This window comes from Balaenoptera musculus, chromosome 3 (genome assembly GCF_009873245.2).
Source record: "Balaenoptera musculus isolate JJ_BM4_2016_0621 chromosome 3, mBalMus1.pri.v3, whole genome shotgun sequence".
Classification (NCBI taxonomy): Eukaryota; Metazoa; Chordata; class Mammalia; order Artiodactyla; family Balaenopteridae; genus Balaenoptera; species Balaenoptera musculus.
In genome coordinates this window covers 46,582,056-46,607,297 of record NC_045787.1, presented here as the reverse complement: position 1 = coordinate 46,607,297, position 25,242 = coordinate 46,582,056, and the positions used below count along the sequence as shown (strand labels likewise).

General features: G+C 34.5%; 1 protein-coding gene across 2 annotated transcripts in view; it reads left to right on the top strand.

Annotated features, from left to right (window-relative positions):
- The window catches only part of ERCC8 (ERCC excision repair 8, CSA ubiquitin ligase complex subunit), a 66,246-nt gene that overhangs the window by 8,983 nt on the left and 32,021 nt on the right, over positions 1-25,242 (top strand). Inside the window, exons 2-6 of one of the 2 annotated variants that reach the window (XM_036847927.1) lie at positions 4,073-4,168; positions 9,170-9,271; positions 12,848-12,971; positions 23,203-23,284; positions 24,736-24,804. In XM_036847927.1, the coding sequence (XP_036703822.1) occupies positions 4,073-4,168; positions 9,170-9,271; positions 12,848-12,971; positions 23,203-23,284; positions 24,736-24,804 (473 nt within the window). Of the gene's footprint in view, positions 1-4,072; positions 4,169-9,169; positions 9,272-12,847; positions 12,972-23,202; positions 23,285-24,735; positions 24,805-25,242 lie in introns of those variants that run through there. The other variant, XM_036847928.1, reaches the window with a different exon arrangement.

Below are 25,242 nucleotides of genomic sequence, written 5' to 3'. Positions count from 1 at the left end.
TCACTTTCTCCCCTCCCTCTTTTCTCCCATATTCTCCCTACCCCTCTTCCTTCTACTTCTATGCTTTTGTGTGGGAGGAGTCCCCAAGACCACCCCCAGGTTTTGAGTATTCTCTGGAAGGACTCAGTATGCAGCATACAGTTGTACCAAATTACTCATGGCTATGATTTATTACAGCAAAAGTATACAAGGTAAAATCAGTGGAGGGAAAGGCACATGGGTGACTTGTGAAGGAAACCAGGCACAAGCTCCCAGTGGAGTCTCACAGATAAGCTTCATTTCTTTAGCAATGAATTGTGACAGCTTAGGTGAAGCTGTCTATCAGGGAAGCTCATTAGAGACTCAGTGCCTAGAGTTTTTAATTGAGAACTGGCCACTTAGGCACTTTCTGCTTAGCATGTACCAAAATTCCAGACTCCCAGAAGGAATGTAGGTATTCATAATGTACATTGTTTGCTCCAAATATTAGTTTGGGCACAGTTAGCCATTCTTATCCAGAAATGATGGGAACCCTCCTGAAATCCCAGAAGGCAGGTAAGGGCCTGTCTTGGAAGCAGCCCTTTCTAAAGATAGCAGTCTCAGGCCTGCCATTTTAATTGTTTTTTCACACCTTGCCTCCTTCCACACAAACCCCACCCCTGTTTCCCTATTGTAGTACCCTCCCCCTTTCCCTTCATCTTAACCCTTCCTTCTGGTTCCCAAACAATTCAGACCTAAAGTATTTAGGTTGGGTAGAGGTAGGCTACCTAAAAGGCAGGGATTAGATTGGCCTAAAGTGAGATTTCACTGGCTGAGCAGGTTGAGGAGGTAGTCCAGAGGTGGAGACAGGCAAGCTCAGCTGATCAGAGTGCTGAGAGAAGCAGAAATCAAAGCCTAAGCCTGGTAAGCAGCATACTTGTTGGGGGACGGGGTAGTAGTGGAGATGGGAGATGGTTACATACAGGGGGATTGATCAAATAAGTATATTAATGATAATAGAGACCATGTTTTCACTGTTAGGAGAGGGAGCTCAAGGAAGGGATGATTCTCTTTGCACATGTTTTTATGATACTGTTTTACTTGTTATAAGAAGCAAATATTACTGTTATAATTTGAAAAGTCATCAGATGGAAAAATATTTTAAGAGGAAATAGACATTTCAGTGGAGAAAATGTAAAATATTATTTTCTGGTGAAATATTGAAGTTTAGAAATGGTAGAGCATAATGGTCTGGAGAAAAAAATGTCAGAGTTCAGATGTAGTTCAACCAATTATTATGTGATTTTGGGCAAATTACTTATGTCTTAGTTTTATAATCAGGTAAAGTGTTTAATAATATAATCTACCACTAGGAAAGTTACCACTTAGGATTACCATTTATTACACTTAATAAAGTGATTACAATGTCAGCAAATAGTAGGCTGTTAATTAATATTAGCTGTTTTTATTATTGATTAAGTTTAGACAAGTAATAAGTGTTAGACTGGATATTTGAATCTAAGGCTAAACTGTCTTCCAAGAGAAAAAGAGGAACTTGTATATCTTTAAATCAGACACTCGCTACTGTTAAAATGATTTCCAAAATGTTTATGGGAATTAATAGTACTGCTACTGTCACTGCATAAAAGTATCAGTATGTACCTTTCCTAGCACTGTGCATTGTTTTTTTTTAAAAAAGTATGATAACTTGATAGGTTAAAAATTCTCATTTTATGAAACTTGACCCCTATTTTACACCCCTCACAAAAATTAACTTGAAATGGATTAAAGACTTAAATGTAAGTCCTGAAGCCATGAAAATCCTAGAAGAAAACATAGGAATAAAGCTCTTTGACATGGCCTTGGTAATGATTTTTTGGATATGACACTTAAAGCAGAAGCAACAAAACCAAAAATAAACAAGTGAAAAAACTCCAAAGGTGGGGAGGAGTGGAGAGGGGTGGATCTTAGGCCAAAGGAAAGCAAACTGTGAACGGTAGGAAATAAACACCAGGGCAGTGATGTGAAACTTTTGTCCATTTCAACAGCTTTTTTTCAATATAGGATAGGTTTTGGTTACTGCATACCTACCAACTACAGTGTTATATAACATGGAATAAGCACTCTTACTAAAACAGAAAAAAAAATCAGAAACAAATAAACAAGTGAGACTACATCAAACTAAAAAGCTTCTGTACAGCAAAAGAAACCATCAACACAGTGAAAAGACAACCTACAGAATGGGAAAAAATATTTGCAAACCATTTATCTGATAAGGGGTTAATATCCAAAACATATGAAGAACTCATATAACTCAATAGCAAAAAAAAAAAAATTGAAAAATGGGCAAAGAACCTGAATAGACATTTTTCCAAAGAAGATATACAAATGGCCGACAGGTACGTGAAAAGATGTTCAGCATCACTAGTCATCAGGGAAGTGCAAAAACAATGAGACAACACCCCACACCTGTTAGAACGTCTATTATCAAAAAGGCAAGAGATAACAAATGCTGGAGTGGATGTGGAGAATATGAAACCCTTGTGCACTGTTGGTGGGATTTGTAAATTAGTACAGCCACTGTGGAAAACCAGAATGGAGGATCCTCAAAAAATTAAAAATAGAACTACTACATGATCTAGCAGTTTCATTTCTGGGAATATATCCAAAGGAAATGAAAACGATAACTCGCAAAGATATCTGCACCTCCATGTTCATAGCAGCATTATTTACAATAGCCATGACAAGGAAACCTAAGTGTCCACATATGAATGAATGGATAAAGAAGTTGTATATATATACAATGGAATATTATTTAGCTACAAAAAGTGAGGAAATCCTACCATTTGCAACTACATGGGTGGACCTTGAAGGCATTATGCTAAAGGAAATAAGTCTGACAGAGAAAGACAAATATTGTATGATCTCACTTAAATATGTGGACTCTTAAAAGAAAAAAAAACACTCATAGAAAAAGAGATCAGACTTGTGGTTACCAGAGGGAGGGGGTGGGAGCAGGAGGAGTTGGAGGAAAGTGGTCAAAATGTACAAAATTCCAGTTATAAGATAAATAAGTACTAGGGATGTAATGTACAGCATATTGACTATAGTTAACACTGATGTATGATATATAGGAAAGTTGTTAGTAAATCCTAAGAATTCTCATCACAAGGAGAAAAATTTTTTTTCTTTTTGTTGCATCTATATGAGATGATAGATGTTAGCTGAACCCATTGTAGTAATCATTTCACAATATATGTAAATTAAGCCATCATGCTATATACCTTAAACTTATACAACGTTGTATTCATTTATTTCTCAGTAAAACTGGGGGGAAAATCTTATTTAAATTAACATTATTTTGATCAGTAATGAATTTAGAGATCATTTGGTTAAATTAATGTAAATGCTTTTTGACATCCAAAAGATTGAGACAAATTCTAATAGTTAACATTCACTCGGCACTTACTATATGCTGGGCATTGTTATGAGCACTTTTTATGTTTCAACTCATTTAATCTTAACGTCCTCACCAGGATAATGATGGTTTACAGTTATTGAATATCAGAAATTTCATTCATCTTAATTTGTGAGAGTACTTGTTAATCATTTTTATTTATATTTAATTTGATTTATTTAAATGTGCTTAATTGTTGAGTTGAACATGCTCGTTTTATACTTCTATAAGGCTTAAGAAACAAGGGAATTTTTTTTAAAAAACTGTAATTTAAGCTTTTGTCCACTAGATGTCCTCAGCTAAGTTTAAGTTATCAGAATTTAACTTTTTGTTCGTGAAAATTTGTTTCAGTTTCTAGCTACCTAAATTAAAAATTAATAAAATACACCCTTTAAATAAGAGATAAGATAATTAAGGCAATACTTCAGGAGAAATTCTTTACATGTAATTGTTAGTACTCTTGTTATTTTAAAAATTTGTATAAGGTCTTTAATAATCTATAAATACCTTTGGATGTATGTTAGGAGATTTAAGCATTATTGTGATTTTTGACTCCATGTAATTTTGGTGAAATAAGGACGTTTTAATGTTAAATTACTTTCTTATTGTTTAATTTTTATTTTTCCTTTTCCTCCTTTTAATTTTTATGTTTTTCAGGGTTTTGGGACTGGAGTTAAACAAAGACAGAGATGTTGAAAGGATCCATGGCAGTGGAGTTAACACCCTTGACATTGACCCTGTTGAAGGGAGATAGTAAGTTTATTATATAATCATTTTTGTTCCTAAGTGAGATCCAGTAAAATCTTGCTTTCAGATTAATTTTGTGAAGTTTCATACAAATTAATAAGAATTCTAAATTTGTAGCATTTTAAATCTGGCATTATTAATTTCAAATAAATACAGAACATTGAACCTATGAAATGTTGCCAAATAAACATTTCCAAACTACTTTAATATAAATATATTCATTGTTAAATCAACAAATACTGAACTTTTTTGGATGCAGAGAGTGTGTAAGTGCTGAGGTATGTCTTTAGGTACTATTTCAAAACAGAGTTGTTACTCTCAAGGAGTCTAGTGGGAAAACAAATATAAAAAGCAGAAGTATATTTTGGAGAATTAAGTTTGAAGCACACCAGACTTGTGTTTGAGTTCCTCCTGGCTTTATATTTATCAGCTATGTGGCCTTGAGCAATTTATCTAACCTTTCTAATTCACAGTTCCCTTAGCTACACAATGTAACAACAATATCTAACAAGTTTGTTGTGAAGATTAATTGAGATAATATGTATAACATGATTAGCATAGGACATGGCATACTGTAAATGGTTGCCACCACTGTTGTTAATCAAAAGCATTATCACCTATAGTTTTACTCCTTTCAATCCATTTTCCATACAACAACTGAAGTGCTTAGAAAAAATGTGCTATCTCTCCCACTTAAAACTCATCTACCCCACATTACTCTTACAAGAAAGTTCAAAACCCTTCATGTGGTCTATAATTAAGACAAGTGTAAAAGTAACTAAAGAAAAGTTTGTCTTATCATGTTCTGTTTAGCATTTGCCCCAAATTTTTATATTATAATGAAGTATAACTATTTACATTAAAATAAGCCAGAGTAGGTTCAATAGAAATCCATTTTTTATTTCCAGCCTCTGTCATGGTCTCACCTAGTAGTATATGAGAAACATGTACGGTGAACAAATGCTCACTTTAACACATGGTTAAATCTAAAAGATGACCTGTGATAATTCTTTTCTTCCTCCTGACCTTTTCCAGGCTCAACATAACACCTCCCAATTAAGGACAGCTGTGGGACATTTGCTTATAAAATAATCCAGACATGAGCAGCAAGGGATAGCTGATTTCTTTTGGCCTTAGGTGCTGGTAGAAAAAAATGTTCAGTACTCCAGCCAATCATTTGGGGTAATGATCAGTTGTTTGACCTGTAAAGTACATGAATCCAGTAGGCTACCAGTTGGGAGAGTTAGTGAGAAATGTGGGAAGTTATAGATTACATGTGCATTAAATATGTGTGAGAAATAACAGACTGAGGAGTCTTTGCAAAGCATATACAAAAAAGTCAAGATTCTCACTACAGTGGTTTCCCCCTTTTCCCCCTTTTTGCATAGTAAAAATCTACAACTATTTATTTCATTGTTTGCTAAGACTTGTATTTTGCATTAAACCCTTTTGGCAGGAAAGAGAAATAAAAAGCAAAATGAATGTTTAATGGAAAATTAAATATAGGTCTTCTTTTTCTCAGAAAAATCAATTCACATGTAACTTGCTCAAAATACTTGTTAATATTTACCAAACACTGTGAGAGCTGTAGTGATACCACGGAAAACCAGAATGAAAACTAGAATACATAAATCTTGTAAAGAAGCATTTATTTCCAAAGTTAGGAGTTAATTGAAGAAGTCTATCTGAAAACAGCATTTTAACAAATGCAACTACATAAAGTACATTTGTATATCATCCTGTGAAGCTTGGATTTTCTTTTATGTCTTCTAAATTCTTCTGAGTTAATTCCATGCATCTTTGGCACCGAGTTTTCTTGTCCACATAAAAACATCAAGTCCTGTCTTTTACTGTGTTCACTTTATTAGCAGGATAATAATTGTAGAGTTAAGTAACATCATTGCCATCAGATACTTCAACTACAAAGTCCATTAATTACAATAATATTCAATTTTTTCACCCAATTAATGTAATCAAAGGAAAGCTTTTGGAAGTCATTCTAGCAAAGATGAAACATGTTATTGTAAATACAATTTAAGTTAAGTCTAAAAGTTCAGCTTTGAAAACAATTGTTTTTACATTGATAGTACATGTAATGCCATGGTAAAAAACAGTATTTCACGAAGTACAAATATGCAGCAAAATGTTTTTGGAATTGTTATGGTACACATGTAACTCAAAACTGTTGAAACAAGCTGCAACATGTTATCAACCGAAATAAAAGCTGTAGTTGTTAAAATTTACAAAGATTTCTCTGTATACACAATGAGTAACTGAACCACAAAATTTTGTAATGAAGCTAATGCTGAGTATTAAAAAAAAAAACCTTCAGCATGGCATTACTTACTATCTTTCTTTACTGCCCCATCATCAGTAAGATTTAGGACTATTTGAGCAAAGAACTTTGAAGAAGTACTTTTAAATTAACCTAATTGTCCTACAAATTGATATTGAATTTTTCTTAAAACAAGTCTATAAATCAGTGCTTCTTGGACATGCTGCTAGTTCATGAACCCTTTGTATCTGGTTCACAACAAGGTAAGGCACTTGTACCAGAATGTGGTACAAGTCACTAAGCACACAGTTTAGATGAGCTATATTTTTTTTTGTAGCAAGACTATCTCAGTGAAGAAAGAGGTGTGTTCATTTCTGGCACAAGCTCTTTATGTTGTACTATAAATAGCAAAGAAACTAAAGATGGCAAAATAAAAACCCAATGTACAACACTTAAAACAAATATAAGTGATCAAATATCTCAACAAACCACAAAATATGGATGAATGGGAGCAAAACACTGATAACTACAAAATCAGTGTGGTATCAGCATCTATACCAGGGGAGGCAATAAAAACCAATGGGGCATCTAATAGACCTGATAACTCAAAATAACTGACAGTTAGTTGAAAGCTCAGCAAGCCAATTTGACTACAACGTTGAAACTGGGAAAGAATTGTGTACTCTAGTTGTTCAAGGGATTCACAGTAAGACCCAAAGGGGTTGGAGTGCTTTAGGCCCTATAATCTCTCCAGCTAATCACCTAAAGATGCCCTAATGGACAGAACCCTACGTTGAGGAGAAACTGTTTGGAATAGACTCCAAAGTGAGCAGTACAGGGACAATAGAAAGAAACAAGGGAAAAAGATGGATCAGATAAAAATTGGGGAGGTGAATAGAATCAGGAAATCTCTGAAAGTTAGCTGCCATATTTTGAGCATCTTATTTGAAAAAGAAGAGGAGGAGGATGTTCTAGAGATATAAATTTTAAATATTGTTATAAACGAAGCCTCCCTTTTAAAAGTTTAAGAAAATTAATTTTATATAAAAATGAGCAAAAGAATAGGATTAAAATCAAAGCCCATACAAAATTATTTTAAGAACAAAGAGAATAAATAGAATAATGTTCCTTTAGACAGTGTAGTTGTGCCAGAAAGATATGCCCACAAAATAGATGAGAACTCTAACCTAATATTTTAAAACTAGCTGAAAGTCATTTCTGTTTTTTATTTTCTTTATTTTTTTGGCTGCACTGTGTGGCATGTGGGATCTTAGTTCCCCGATCAGGGATCAGACCTGTGCATCCTGCAGTGGAAGCACAGAGTCTTAACCACTGGACTGCCAGGGAAGTCCCTAAAAGTCATTTTTAAAAGATAACAGTGTATGAAAGAGTAACATAAGTAGGAATTAGAAAAACTGAAAAATGAGATGATCAAACTCAAAGAAAAAATTAGAAAAGAAAGTTTCAGAAATGAAGACTAAAGCATAAGGAGTACAAGCAAATAAAATATAAGAGGAAACATTTAAAAATCAAAAAGAAATGGAGAAAGGAAAAGTATTTGAGATACAGATGTATGTAGAAGATAGGCAAAGAAGATCTAACATACATATAATAGGAGTTTCCAGAGAAGAAACCCAAAAGAAGAGAATGGAATAAAGACTAAAACTATAATCCAAGGAAACATTCCTAGAATGAATAAAATCTGAAACTACATATAAGGAAAAGAGAATCATATTGTAACCAGACTTTGATTTTGAGCTTTATGCTCAAAGAAATGAAGTTTCCTTTCTAAGATGTTCAAGGAAATAAAATGTGAGTCAAGGATTTTATATCCAACCAGACTAATTTTCAAGTACAAAAGGACTAATTATTAGTAACATACAAAAATTCAGGGAGTATTGTTCTCATTAGGCCTTTCTTAAGAATCTACCAGAGAATAATATCAGAACAAGAATGAATAGAGACAGCACCAGAATTGATGGTGAGAGTAGTAATATTAACAAATAGCAATACTTTATATAGATGCATAAATATTTACATATATAGATATATAAATTAAATTCACAAATCTATGTGTTTTCCCTATTAGATTGTAAACTGGGGAGTCAGGAATCATGCCTGTCTTGTTCATAGTTGAATTGGCATAATGCCTAGCATATTGCAGAAGCTCAAAATTGAATGAGTTGAGTAAATGCATTCATAATGGAGGGAAGAAATCTTAACACTTATGGATCCCCTATTTTTTGCCAGGCAGTATAAAAGCCCTTTGCATATGACTTATCTTTATATCAACTTTATGATTTAGGTGAAAATGTCCCACTTTTCACAAATGAAAAACCTTAGGTGAAGTAACTTGCCCAGGGTCAGATAGCTAGCATCAGTAATAACTGGTCTGTCTGATTCCATTTATAACTAGGCCATTTAAAATGACTCTGTAATATTTCACTTCCTTAAATAAGAAGTATCTTTTGCCATCTTCTTTCTACTGTCCTTTCTTTTTGGAATCATGAAGGTAAATTTTAACTGATCACAGATTGAATCTTTCTATATTCATTCTTCCACAAACATTAGGTTAAAAATTTTAGTTTATTTCAGTCTATACTAATGAAGATTTACTCTGTATTTATGGGCATAATAAATTTGAGTTTGTAGATCAGTAATTTTCAGAAATACATAGTCATAAATGGACTATATAAAATGATAAATTAATGTGAACTTTTTTTTATTATTAGCATGTTATCAGGTGGTTCAGATGGTGTGATTGTGCTTTATGATCTTGAGAACTCCAGCAGACAACCTTATTACACATGTAAAGCAGTGTGTTCCATTGGCAGGTGTGTATTAAAAATGTAATTCATAAATTTATAAACATTTGAGTATTTTTGTATCAAATGCAAAACATGAAAAAACTTTTGATTATGTTCTTTTTGTTCTCCACCTACATAGCACACCTCAGTAACTAATTTTAGTTTTTAGACTACTTAGCATAAGACTCATTTGAGTCTTTCCAGCTAAATATAAACACAAATTAGATTTTTCAACTGTGATTAATAGAACAAAAAGATTAACAGCTAGAAGCCATAAATGTACTAACAATCACACACACACACACACACACCCCTTCCTTACCTCTCTATTTACTCAAAGCTGCCTAACTTAACATACTTCTCTTTGTCTTGAATTTTTTGACTATTTACTGGCTTTCCAATCTTGTGAGAATTATTTTTAAGTTTTTAATAAAGTGTTTTGTGATTTTGTTTTAATTTGTTCATAATCATCACTTAATTCTTTTTCATTTCCTGTATTTGATCTGATTTTGAGGAGTCCTTGAATTAACATAGAGAATAGGTGTCGAAAAAATGTTTTCAAGAGAAAAAACTTCATGAACATTCATATCAGCAACCACTCTGTATTAAAGCTGTTCCCAAAGCACTAGATAGATGCATAAGTTCATGGAATATTTGTGAGGAGATTTACAAATGTTTCTTGGCTCTGGTGCTTCACTTTGGAAATACAGATTTAAGGAAACTTTCTCTGAGCCTCTGACAAAACTATTTTGCCTTAGAGATAATTATACTTGCCCTGTTACTCTTGTAAGTTTTCTGTAAGACTTAAATGAAATACTATCTTTTAAAAAGCATATTAAAAATTGTAAAGCCACTATATAAATAGGAAGCAATATAATTATAGATACACTTGGTACAAAACAAGATACCACTTCAAGTACTCTGGAACTTGGTTCCTAAGAGGCTTATACCATTTTATATTCTCTCCACTCCCACCAAACAAACAAACAAAAAATCTAAATTCTAAAGTGTAAGACAGTCATTAATTAGTTTAATTCATCTTTGTCTTATTTTATCTTAGCTATCGTTTTAACACTGTTAAAATAATATTTTTATATATACCACATGCTATGTAATGTTATTCCATGAGTGGCTATGATTTGCTTTTCTGGTGTGTGATGTCAAGTAAATGCTTAGGACATCAATCTTACTTTATTATGACTTTCTTCTTAGATTCAAACTCTTAACTTCAAAACCATGACTTTGGTAAATGGGCATATAAGCATCTTTACAAAATGAGTTAAAGTAGCATTTTACATTCAAAGACTTTATAATCTAACTTTAAAAAATAATTTCAATAAAAATTGTTACTAAGTTAATGTGGCTTAGACTGTTTCCTGATATTTATTTTTGCTTTACTTAATGTGTTTGTTCTGAGCACCAAAAAGATTCCTGTACCCAAATTTTTATTAAATGTGAATGAGAATGACAGATCATACATAGTAAGAGAATAATACAATACTTTGTCCTATTTTAAAATCTAAAATATAAATGAGCTTTTATTTGTGATCACTACATTAAAGATTTATTTTATTTAAAACTGAAAAAATCTCTGTGTAGATTCTTAGGAACAGATAGAAATCAGTTCTGTTTATCTTAAGCAGAAATTTATTGGAAAGAAATTTAATATCTCACATAATGGCAGGAAGGTGGAAGAATCAAATGTAGAAAATGAGCAGAAAAGCAAGAGAAACTAGGACAAGAGAACACAGTCAAGGTCACACCACAGGAACAATTTAGTTTGGGTTCTGCTACATGTCACAAACACAGAGTCTCAACTCCACAGCTATGAATAATTGCTAACTATCCTTGGTTTGCATTACTAGCTGGAGTTTTATTAGAGTCCCAGGCAGTATTGATGAAGCCCAGGACACATGTTCATGCCCCCACTGCCAAGGGCAAGGGAAAGAGAATATCTGGAGCCCCTTGCTTTATGTAACAAGAGGCAAGGCACTGTCTTTCAACAAAACAAAGGGAATTTCCCCCCAAAAGGAAGTTTGGATGTTCAGCCAAGAAAAGGGCGCATGTCCACTACAGTCCACACATTTGGCTGTCCAATATCAGTGTATACCTTTCTTCCCATACCTACCCTTCCTTTTAAAAAAAAAAGTTTCAGCCTGATCTAATGCAAGTATCCATTATTTGACAAAAAAATGTAATTATCCCCTTCCCCAAAGAGCTATGACCCTAAGTCTATTTATTTACCACATCCATCTCCAGTTCAGGATGATGTCTATTTTTCCACTGGTTTTACGTGATCTTATATCAGGATTATGCAACCTGTGGGCTCAATTGTATAGTTAACCTATATAAAATAATGGAGGTAAGAAAAAGAGGAAAGAAAGAGGAAATTAGTTAATATATATACATATATACATGACATAGAAAGTAAGGAAATATGAATAGGTACTACAGTCCTTTTTTGCAGCTGTCTCAAGGCCAGCTTGAGGTCTTCAGGTAGCACCACATGTGTCAAGGCCCTTTATTCTGTATTGTGATCCAAACCTTCACCTTAAGGAATCAGAACTCATGATGGTCCTATCTGCATAGGGTTGCAGTAGTCTTCTGTTTACTTTTATCTTACTGAAAAATTCTAACATACATGAAAATAGTAGTATAATGAACTGTGTACCCATCACCCAGCTTCAGCAGCTATCAGTCATAACCAGTCTTGTTTTATCTTTACCCCAACCTACCCACCTACTCTGAGGATTATTTTGAAGCAAATCTCAGAAGGATATCATTTCATTCACAATTATTTGTATCTCTAAAAGGTAAAAGGTGTTTTATAAGCATAACCCCACTACCGCTATCTCACATCTACAATAATTCCTGATATTAAGTATACGGTTGGTGTTGAAATGTGCCACCATTGTCTCTTAAGTGTTCCTAAACAGCCAGTGTCTTTGAATTAAGATTCAGTAAAGGACACATACTGTGCTGATCACTGGTTCAGAGCATATACTGTATCCTTCAGGATAGCACATCATCATCACAAGGTGGTATATTGTAACTGATGTCATAACTGAGTCTTCAACAGATCATGATTCTATGGGTGATGTGTTACATAAGAGTAGTGAATCTCATGGGCATCTACCAGTTGCATTCTTTTGTTGTATAAGTAAGGTTCTTAATCAGAAACAATACTGTGTGGGACACCATGGAGGTATGTGAGGCAACAATTCTAAGATTGATGGTGTTGATAAAATGATGGCCAGGAAAAGCAAATCCAAAACCAGAATAAGTATCTCTTCCCGTAAGGAAAAATCACTGTCTCCATGAAGTGGTCCAGTGTAGCTGGCTGATCCCTCCAGGATATGGTATTGAAATCAGAAGTCTCTCATTTTATGAGCCTTAGTAGGAAGCAGGCCTCCGCATCACACTGTGAAAGGTTAAAACTAGAGATGCCTAGATATTCTCTTTCTCTAGACAGCTAGGACGTGGCATGTGATCTAGGTTTGGCCATTCATATCATCGTTCCTGAGACTGCTACTTGTGAATATAGTATCAGTTTTGAAACTCAAATAAATCAGTTATCTCTAAATTTTGATTACTGTTTTGTAGAAGCCATCCTGATGTTCACAAATACAGTGTGGAGACTGTACAGTGGTATCCTCATGACACTGGCATGTTCACATCAAGCTCATTTGATAAAACTCTGAAAGTATGGGATACAAATACTTTACAAGTAAGTACGTTAAAAACTGTTCCAAATTGCTCTGTGCGATAAATGAGAACTTAATCCTAAACCATTTTAGTGTGATTATTTGCTAAGATGTCATATATGTTAGATGTGAAATTAGTATAGTAGTTAAGGAGAGCTAGAGTGCGTGAGTTCGTATCTTGGTTCTGCTGCTGACTATCTATGTGATATTTGTCTGAACCTCTCTATTTATCTGTAAAGGGGGTAATGATTGTACCTTATAGAATGGTTGTGAGGATTAAATAGGTCAATATATGTAAAGTACCTGGAACAGTGCCTAGCATATAGTAAGTGCTCAAAAACCATTAGCTATTATTATTATTTGCTTTATTATTCAAAAACTACTATGGTCTAGTGGTGTAGGGAAGAAAATTGGATTTATCTCCTATTGGCCTAAAGACTTAAAGGAAAAGAAAGTTATTAATATTATAGCTTAGTAAAGGTAGACAGTAGATAATAGTTTTTATATTTGATCAAATTTATATTTCTTTCTCATGCTAATTTTTTCCCTGAGCTCTAGTCCCATATGTCTCCACCTGTCTTCAGAACCTCTCTTACTTAAATGTAGTGTCATCTTCGCAAACTTAACATGTTCCAAACTGAAGTGAACATGATGGCTCCTCACATCCATTTAGTCCTCAAATCTTAGCAATTCTTCCTTCAAACTCTCAGATTTCCCTTTTCTATTTCCCTCGCCTTCGCTGTACATCTAGACTACTCCTAAAAACTCCTAACTGGTTTCTCTGCATTATTTTTCTTCCACATTTCCACAGCAAGTTTACCCCAGAATTAATCAGAATCAAGCAGTTTCATCCTGTCTCAACACAAAACCTCTAGTGACTCCATTGTCTAAATTCAGCCTGGCCTTCTAAGTTCTCCATAACCTCACTTCCCACTTTCTCAACCTTAGCTTCTACCTCTTTTCAACCGAAATGATATACTGCCACTAAATTGATCTCCTTTTGCCTTCTGAACACATGTTATGTGTTATGTTCCCTGCCTCAGGTCCCCTTCCCTATGAAACTTCTCCCTTCTCTTATTCATCTTATAACTGGAAGTTTATACTCTTTAACCAACATCTTTCTATTTCTCCCACCCCCCAGCCCCGGTAATCACCACTTTATTCACTGTTTCTATCAGTTTGGCTTTTTAAGATTCCACATGTAAGTGATATTATACAGTATTTGTCCTTGTCTGCTTGACTTCACTTAATATAATGCCCTCAAGGTTTATCCATGTTGTCACAGATGTCAGGGTTTCATTCTTTCTCATGGCTGAATAATATTCCTGTGTGTGTGTATGTGTGTGTGTGTTATCTTCTTTATCCCTTTATGCGTTGATGAACACTTAGGTTGTGTCCATGACTTGGCTATTATAAATAATGCTGCAAAAAACATGAGGGTGCAGCTATCTCTTTGAGACAGTGATTTTATTTCCTTCAGATATATACCCAGAAGTGGGATTGCTGGATCATATGGTTCTATTTTAAATTTTTTGAGGAACCCCATATTGTCTTTCATGATGGCTGCACCAATTTACATTCCCACTAACAGTCACAAGGGTTTCCTTTTCTCCATATCCTCACCAACACTTATCTCTTTTTGATAATAGACATTTTAACAGATGTGAGGTGATACCTCATTGTGGTTTTGATTTGCAGTTTCCTGATGATTAGTGATATTGAACACCTTTTCATGTTCATTTTGGCCATTCTTATATTTTTGGAAAAATGTCTATTCATGTCCTCTGCCCATTTTTTATTTGGATTGTTTGGGTTTTTTGCTACTGAGTTGTATGAGTTCTTTATATATTTTGGATATTAACCCTTTAACATGATTTTCAAATATTTTCTCCCATTCTTCAGGTTGCTTTTTCATACTGTTCATGGTTTCCTTTGCTGTGCAGAAGGTTTTTAATTTGCTGTAGTTCCATTTGTTTATTTTTGCTTTTGTTGCCTTTGATTTTGGTATCAAATCCAAACAGTCTTCACCAAGACCACTGTCAATGTTTTCTTCTAGGAGTTTTATGGTTTCAGGTCTTACGTTCAAGTCTTTAGTCCATTCTGAGTTAAGTTATGTGCATGGTGTAAGATAGTGGTCCAATTTCATTCTTTTGCATATGGTTGTTCAGTTTTCCCAACATCATTTATTGAAGAAACTATCCTTTCCCCGTTGTATATTCTTAGTTCCTTTGTCGTAAAGTAATTGACCATATATGCCTGGCTTTATTTCTGGACTGTCTTTTCTGGTCCATTGATCTGTGTGTCTGTTTTTATGCCAGTACCATAATGTTTTGATTACTATAGCTTTGTAATGCAGTAGTCCCCCCTTATCCATGTGGGATACATTCCAAGACCCCCACTGAGTGCCTGAAACCATGGATACTATCAAATTACCATGGTTATAGTATATACCAACCCTGTATATACTATATTTTTTCCTATACTCATGTGTGGGTAGCATATATGGTATGGATACACAGAACAAAGGGATGATTCACATCCAGGTGGGACAAGCAAGATTTCATCATGCTCCTCAGAACAGTGTATTATTTAAAACTTATGAATTATTTACTTCTGTAATTTTCCATTTAATATTTTCAGACCACAGTTGACCTCAGATAACTGAAACCAAGGAAAGTGAAATACAGATAAGAAGGGGACTGCTGTATAGTCTGAAATCAGAAAGTGTGATGCCTCCAGCTTTGTTCTTCTTTCTCAAGATTGTTTTAGCAATTCGGGGTCTTTTGTTGTTCCATACAAATTTCAGATTATTCTTTCCTATTTCTATGAAAAATGCCATTGAGAATTTGGTAGAGATTGCACTGAATTTATAGATTGTTTTGGGTGCTGTGGACATATTAACATTGTTAATTCTTTCAATCCACTGGTATGGAATATCTTTTCATTTATTTGTGTCTTCAGCTTCTTCCCTCAGTGTCTTATAGTTTTCAGTGTACACCTTTTACCTCCCTAGTTAAATTTATTTCTAGGTATTTTATTCTTTATGCTGCAGTTGTAAATGAGATTTTTTTCTTAATTTCTCCTTCTGATAGTTCATTATTAGTGTATAGAAATGCAACTGAATTTTTTTAACATTTTGAATCCTGCAACTTTACTGAATTTGTTTGTTCTAACAGTTTTTTGGTGAAGTCTTTAAGGTTTTCTATGTATAATATCATTTCATCTGCAGATAGAGACAATTTTACTTTTTCCATTCCAGTTTGGATGCCTGTTATTTCTTTTTCTTGCTTAATTGCTCTGGCTAGGACTTCCAGCACTGTTGAATAAAAGTGGCAAGGGTGGGCATCCTTCTCTTCTCCCTGATATTAGAGGAAAAGCTTTCAGCTTTTAACTGTTGAGTATGATGTTAGCTATGAGCTTGTCATATATGGCCTTTATTATGTTGAGGTACATTCGCTCTATACCCAGTTTATTGAGGAAAATAATGAATACTTCTTAATATAAGTCAATACCCATTCATGATTTTTTTTAAATTCCTAACATAGTAGGAATAAAAGGGAAATTCCTTAAACTGGCATTTACAGATTACATGATTACGAACATGGAAAATCCAAAGGAAACTTTAGCCAAATTATAAGAAAATTCAGCAAAGTTGCTGAATATAAGGTCAGTTGTATATGAATTCCAGGCACAAAGAATTATAAAATGAAATTTCAAGAGTAATGTAGTTTATAATTGCAGCACAAGTCATCATATACCTAGTAAGAAATTGAAAAGTGTACAAGACCACTCAACACTACACAGAAAACTATAGAATATTATTGAGAGAAATTAAGACCTACATAAATGGTGGGATATGTCACATTCACACTCTCGCCACTTTTATTCAACATAGTTTTGGAAGTCCTAGGCATGGCAATCAGAGAAGGAAAAGAAATAGAAGGAATCCAAACTGGAAAAGAAGTAAAACTGTCACTGTTTGCAGATGACACGATACTATACATAGAAAATCCTAAAGACACCACCAGAAAACTACTAGAGCTCATCAATGAATTCCAGTAAAGTTGCCAGAAACAAAATTAATATACAGAAACCTGTTGCATTTCTGTACACTAACAATGAATTTTCGGAAAGAGTAATTAAGGAACAATTCCATTTATAATCGCATCAAAAATTAAAATACCTGGGAATAAACCTACTTAAGTAAAAGACCTGCACTCAGAAAACTATAAGACACTGATGAAAGAAATTGAAGAACACACAAACAGATGGAAATATATACCATGTATATTGATTGGAAGAATTAACATTGTTAAAATGAACATACAACCAAAAGCAATCTACAGATTCATTGCAATCCCTGTCAAAATACTGAGGGCATTTTTCACAGAACTAGAACAAATAATTTTAAAATTTGTATGGAAACACAAAAGACCCTGAATAGCCAAAACAATCTTCAGAAAGAACAGAACTAGACGAATCACGCACCCTGACTTCAGACTATACTACAAAGCTACAGTAATCAAAACAGTATGGTACTGGCATAAAAACAGATATGTAGATCAGTGGAACAGAATGGAGAGCCCAGAAATAAACCCATGCCCTTATGGTCAATTAATCTACGACAAAGGAGACAAGAGTATACAATGCAGAAAAGACAGTCTTGGCAATTCCCTAGTGATCCAGTGATTAGGACTCCGCACTCTCACTGCCGAGGGCCCAGGTTCAATTCCTGCTCGGGGAACTAAGATCACACAAGCCCTGTGGCATGGCCAAAAAAAAGAAAAGAAAGGAGAGTCTCTTCAATAACTGGTGCTGGGAAAACTGGACAGCCACAAGTAAAGGAATGAAATTAAAACATTCTCTAACACCATATACAAAAATAAACTCAAAATGGATCAAAGACCTTAATGTAAGGCTGGAAACCATTAAACTAAAAGAAAGCACAGGCAGAACATTCTCGACATAAATCATACCAATTTTTTTTTTTGCATCTATCTCCTAAAGCAAAGCAATAAGAGCAAATATAAACAAATGGGACTTAATTAAACTTGAAGCTTTTGCACAGCAAAGAAAGCCATAAACAAAACAAAAAGACAAACTACAGAATGGGAGAAAATATTTGCAAATGATATAACTGATAAGGGGTTAATATTCACATATATAGACAATTCATACAGCTGAACATCAAAAAAACAAGCCTGATTAAAAGATGGTTAGAAGACCTGAATAGACATTTTTCCAAAGAAGACATACAGCTGGCCAACAGGCACATGAAAAGATGCTGAACATCATTAATCATCAGAGAAATGCAAATTAAAACCACAATGAGATATCACCTCACACCTGTCAGAATGGTTATCATCAAAAAGACCACAAATAACAAATGTTAGTGAGGATGTGGAGAAAAGAGAACCCTCGGGTGCTGTTGGTGGGAATGTAAATTGGTGCAGCCACTGAGGAAAATATTATGGAGGTTTCTCAAAAAACTGAAAATAGAACTACCATATGACCCAGCAGTTCCACTCCTGGGGAAAAAAAAAAAGCACTAATTCAGAATGATACTTGTATCCCAATGTTCATAGCAGCATTATTTACAATTGCCAAGATAGGGAAGCAACCCAACTGCCCATCAACAGATGAATGGATAATGGAGATGTGGTGTATACAATGGAATACTACTCAGTCATGAAAAAAGAATGAAGTTTTGCCATTTGCATCAAATGCATGGACATGGAGAGTATTATACTAAGTGAAATAAGTCATACAGAGAAAAACAAACACTGTATGATATCACTTATATGTGGAATCTAAAAAGTACAACAAGCTAGTGAATATAACAAGAAAGAAACAGACTCATAGTTATAGAGAACAAACTAATGGTTACCACAGTGAGGAGAGGGAAAGAGGGAGGGGCAAGATAGGCACAGGGGATTAAGAGGTACAAACTACTATGTATAAAATAAGAAAGGTACAAGGATATATATTACAACACAGGGAATATGACGAATATTTTATAATAACCATAAATGGAATGTAGCCTTTAAAAACTGTGAATCACTTTGTTATTGTATATCAACTATACCTCAATTCTAAAAAGAAAAAGAAGGAAAAGAATTAGAAGGCTTGGGCTTCCCTGGTGGCGCAGTGGTTGGGAATCTGCCTGCCAATGCAGGGGACACGGGTTCGAGCCCTGGTCTGGGAAGATCCCACATGCCGTGGAGCAACTGGGCCCGTGAGCCACAATTACTGAGCCTGTGCGTCTGGAGCCTGTGCTCCGCAACAAGAGAGGCCGTGATAGTGAGAGGCCCGCGCATTGCAATGAGGAGTGGCCCCCACTTGCCGCAACTAGAGAAAGCCCTAGCACAGAAACGAAGACCCAACACAGCCATAAAAATAATAAATAAATAAATAAATAAATCTTTAAAAAAAAAGAATTAGAAGGCTTAATATTATAAAGATAATGATTTTACCCAGTATGATCTATGGAATCAATGCATTTCTGATCAAAATCTTTGCAGAATTCTTTTGTGGAAATTGACTAGGTAATTCTAATGTATAATATATATGGAAATGCAGAGGGACAAGGTGCTCCTGAAGAAGAATGAATCTTGAGGACTTCACCACCTGTAACCAAGACTTTACCATAAATTAATTACACTAATCAAGGCAGTGTGATATTGGTACAAGTGAAAATAAACACACACAGGGGAACAGGATAGAGAATCAAGAAACACACCCATAGCTGTGTAATGATTTGGTTTATGATAAAAATAACACTGCAGTGAATTGGGGAAAAGATAACCTTTTTCATAAATGGTGCTGGATGAACTAGGTATCCATATTTAAAAACTAGTTTTGACCCTTACCTCACACCAGACACAAAAGTCAATTTCAGGTGGATTACAAGTATAAATGAAAGATAAAATGATACAACTTAAAGATGAAAAAAGAAAATGTGTTTGTTGCTTATGACAGTTAAAGACACAAAAAATACAAACCAAAAAGGCAGAGATAGATAAATTGAGGTACATTAGAATTAGGAATCTCTAGTCATCAAAAAACACTATTACAAAAGTGTAAATGTAAGCCATGGAATGGGAGATGATATATCTGACATATGCATATGTTTGAAAAAGGACTGATGTACAGATTATATAATCAACAAAAATTAAAACAGTCCTATAGAAAAATAGGCAAAACACTTGAATAGGCACTTCAAGAAAGAGGATATCCAAATAGCCAATAAATAAAAGTGTTCAACTTTATTAATTGTGCACCTGGATGTGTTATTTAAATACATAATGAGATACCTCTCTGTACCCTCCAGAATGGCCAAACTTAAAAGAGGTTGATGATAACAGTTACATATGTTGCTGATGAGATCACAAATTGGTACAGATATTTGGTATTGACTGAAGCCAAATATGTGCATATCCTCTGACCCAGCAGTTACACTTTTGGGTATATAAATGCATGTATATGTGTACTAAAGGATATTTGTAAGAATGTTCATTAGCAGCACTGTTGATGATAACCAAAAACTGGAAACAACTCAAATGTCCATTAACAGCCAAATGAAATCTGGCAAATTTTACATTGGAGTACTCTCCTACAATGACAAGGGAACACTTCTGTATTAACAAAATGTATGAATCTTATATAATATTAGATAAAATAACCAAAAACTAAAGAGTGCCTAATATATAATTCCCTTTATAGGAGGTTCAAAAATAGACAAAACTAATCTAATGATGATAGAGGCCTATATGATGGTTATCTTTCTTGGTGAGATTTGTAAGGGGGTTCTAAGGAGCCTTCTGGGGTATTTGTAATGTTTGTAATGTTCTGTTTTTCAATACAGGTGGTCATTACTTTGTGAAAATTCACTTTGTGAAAATTAATTGAGCTGTACACTTATGATTTTTGTGTACTTTTCTGTATGTTACACTTCATTTAAAAGTATGGCTTTTAATTAAAATTTTTTAATTTAATTAATTAAAAATTAATAAGCCATACATTTACATTTTCTTTCCTTAACATTGGCTTCTATTAAAACTCTGACATCTTGGATTTAAATTTTCTTTAAAACATAAATGTTTTGCTAACTTAAAACAGTATTCCATGAGTTCATAATTCTGTTTGAAATAAATGTATGACAATATTTTATTGATAATAAATTTGAAAGCATTCAGTAAGAAACAATTGTGCATCTGCTATGTATAAAGAAAAATAAGGAAGGCAAGATACTGTCCTTTTCTCCATCCTCTACTCCCATCATTAGTTTTTCCTATTAATGTATATATTAGGTACTTTTCATACCTTCATCTCAGTTTTCCATGAGCATGTTTTAATAGCTTGAGCATATGATGTGGCTTAGAGGAATGTCTTCTCTAGAGTCTTCTCTATTTAACTTTAAGGTGTAGAGCCAAGTGGAGATAATCCAGGAATTGAGCTATACATAGGTGGAATTCGGGAATGTGGTCTAAACTGAAAATATAGATTTGTGAGTCACTAGGATATAGGTGGCAGTTGAAGAGAGGAGTGCGTAGAACAAAACCTTGAGGAAGGTTAATAGGACAGGAGAAGGAACAACAAAGCCTACAGAAGACAATGAAAAGGCCTAGCCAGAGAGAATAAGAGGGAAATCAGGAGTATGTGATACAATGGAAGCCAGTGGAAGAGACTGTCTTAACGAAGGTAGAATAGTCAGCTGTGTTGAATGCTACTGACAGATTAGGTAAGATGAAGACTACATTTGGTGATAGAAGGTAATCAGTGGTATTGGCAGGGCGGTGAGAGCGGGAGTAGTGGAGATAAAAAATAAGTTTGCAGTGAGTTGAGAAATACATGAGATAAGAAATTAGAGACAGCCAAAATTTGGATTTAAAGGGGGAGGAAGAAGATTAATTAGGAGGAATTTGGGTGAAAAGGATTTTGTTTTTTTGTCTTGGGGAGGGGAGTGCTGTTACAATGAAAGAGACTTGAACATGTTTTAGTGCTGATGGGAATGAGCCAGTAGGGAGAGAGCAGTTATACATACTCGGGAGATAGAGGCAATAATGTATAGGGTGAGATTTCTGACAGTGCTGAAAGTGATCTGAACACAGGTGGGGAAATTAACTTTAAATATGAGGAAGGATCATTTTTTTCATGATAACAGGAATGAAGAAGGAAAAAAGATAAGCAGAAGCAAATGTGTTTATAAGTTTGTTGTTAAGACAATAAGGAAATTCTCATTGAATGGCTCCTATTTTCTCTTTGGAATGAAAGATCAGATCACCTGTAGTGATGAAGTGGCGATTTTTGTGAAGAGTGGAGAAGGTTTGAAATACCTGCAAATCTTATAGACAACGCTATTGAAATTGTAGGACCGGCAGTCAGTACTAAAGCCCAGTTGAGGTGAATGATCTTTTATAGTGATACTAGTCTTCTCTATTATAAGATTTTCTTCACCTGGATAGGGCAGAGGTCAACTAACTGCGGCCCATAGGCCAAGTCTGGGCTCTGGGCCAAGGCTTCTCATGGACTCTTTTTGTAAAAAAAAAAAAGTGTTACTGTAACACAGACATGCTCATTTATTGTCTATGGCCACTTTGATGCTACAGTGATAGAAATGAGTAGTTGGTTCTCAAAGCCTACAATCTGACCCTTTACAGAAGAAGTTGGCTGACCTCTGGTGTAGTTAAACCTGGATATAGGTGCACGGAAGGCAGACATTTGGAGTCAGGTTGAGGTCTTGACAAATGCAATGATAACATCAAAGATATTGGCAGTTGAAGTACTGAAACTTGGAATCCAAGCTGAAGAAGGAAAAGAAGTGAAGAAAGGAACTGATGGGACCTCTGGGCTTTATTTGGGTGTCTTGTAGGTAGCTGGGCGGGGGGGGGGAAGCTGAAATGATACAAAATTTGGTCATATATAACTGAAATAGGTGATTTTAAAGGAGAAGCAGTTCTAGGTGATGCGACTATCCTGGGTGTGGTAGCTGAGGTTGTATGGCACTGAGAGGCAGAGTACTGGCTACATCATCTGTGTAGATGCTGAAGTCCCCTAGAATGGAGCGGAAGGGAAGATGGTGAACCAAGTGGTTGTCTTGTCTTGATCTCTGGGATTTATTAGAGAAAAATAAATAAATTGCTAACAGTCAATTAAAAAATTGCTAACAGTGTGAAAATAAGTAAATAGAAAATTTGTTGCTTTTGTGATTATAATTAGAACTTACACTTATTTTAAATGTCTTTTGATTATCAGACTGCAGATGTATTTAATTTTGAAGAAACAGTTTATAGTCATCATATGTCTCCAGTTGCCACCAAGCACTGTTTGGTAGCAGGTTTGTACATATGTTGTTTTTTAACATATTGAAAACTTTCTCCCTTTTAGTATCTAGTTAGTTTTGATATAAACATTTTAACCCTGATGAAGATCACAATTCTTTAAAAAAAAAAAAAAAAACTTGTGTGTATTACTCTTTGTATTCAGTTTAACAGATATTGTACAAGTTGGGCACTGTGCTAGGTTTCAAAGTGGCTAGGATTCAAAGATTAAGAAAGTACATTTCTGTTCCCTTAGAGGTACTTTTTTTTAAATTTTTAACATCTTTATTGGAGTATAATTGCTTTACAATGGTGTGGTAGTTTCTGCTTTATAACAAAGTGAATAAGCTATACATATATCCCAATATCTCCTCCCTCTTGCGTCTCCCTCCCACCCTCCCTATCCCACCCCTCTAGGTGGTCACAAAGCACGGAGCTGATCTCCCTGTGCTATGCAGTTGCTTCCCGCTAGCTATCTGTTTTACATTTGGTAGTGTATATAAGTCCATGCCACTCTCTCACTTCGTCCCAGCTTACCCTTCCCCTCCCCATGTCCTCAAGTCCATTCTCTACATCTGTGTCTTTATTCCTGTCCTGCCCTTACGTTCTTCAGAACGTTTTTTTTTTTTTTAGATTCCATATATATGTGTTAACATACGGTATTTGTTTCTCTCTTTCTGACTTCCTTCACTCTGTATAACAGACTCTAGGTCCATCTGCCTCACTACAAATAACTCAATTTTGTTTCTTTTTATGGCTGAGTAATATTCCATTGTATATATGTGCCACATCTTCTTTATCCATTCATGTGTGGATGGACACTTAGGTTGCTTCCATGTCCTGGCTATTGTAAATACAGCTGCAGTGAACATTGTGGTACGTGAAAGAGTTACTTTTAAACCACCAAAGTTTCAAAGATTTTACGTGAACAAAATTTGGCAGCTTTTTCATTTTGACACAGTAAAACAAGGAAATGATTTCCTTTTCTCTAGAATGTGTGATTCAAATTAAACATCCATCTTTATGAAAGCACCTGCAACAAAAATTTTCATGTGTGAAGAAAAAAATGTTTTTCTGGTATCAGGTATCAGGTCCCTGTGATATTATTTCTGTGGCAGTTCATGAATCTCCTCACCTCCAGACATCAGTCAGCTGCTTCATCTTTAAAGAGTTTGGGCACTAACTTGTCTTTGAGGTCCACTCAGTCTGTGTCCAGAGTTTCTGTGAATCTGTTACTAGTGATTGGAAGTATATCATTAACATGGAAAAGCTAAGCTATTAAAATAAAGTGAATTTTCCTAGTTATAAACATTAATAACTATTTAAAGTATGTTATTAGCATACATTTTTATATTTCTGCATGGATACAGTGAAAATGTCATGACTCATATGGTAGTTTCTTGTTTCCTTTAGGTGATGATTTATAGTAAAATTATCTTAAACTATTTTTTTTGTTTTGTTTTTATAGTTGGTACTAGAGGGCCCAAAGTACAACTTTGTGACTTAAAGTCTGGATCCTGTTCCCACATTCTACAGGGTATTTGAAACAACAACTACTCTGAGTAAACCATTCAACAAAATGAAACATTATTGACAATGTATTCTTTATAAGTGACATGACTGATGTATTTTGTGCTAGTTGTTAGAAGTCAACAGGGAAATAAAGATCCTTTTGTGCATTATTGTTATAAAACCAAACTATTGAGGAGACATTTTTATGTACAGTAGCCACAGGGGAAGCTCAAAGAATATAGAAAGTCTCACTCAAAACCTTGTATTATTTCTACATTGAAAAAAATGAACTACTTATGAAACTTATATCAGTACATTTGTCTCCATGAACATTTTTTAATATTGTTCTGGCTGAGTAAACGTTCTTAATATTTAGGTGCTTCTTTTCTCAGTAAAAATATTTTAGAAAAAGGTATTGAAATAATACTTCGGTAAAGTTTTACTAGCTTAAATTATTTTTGCT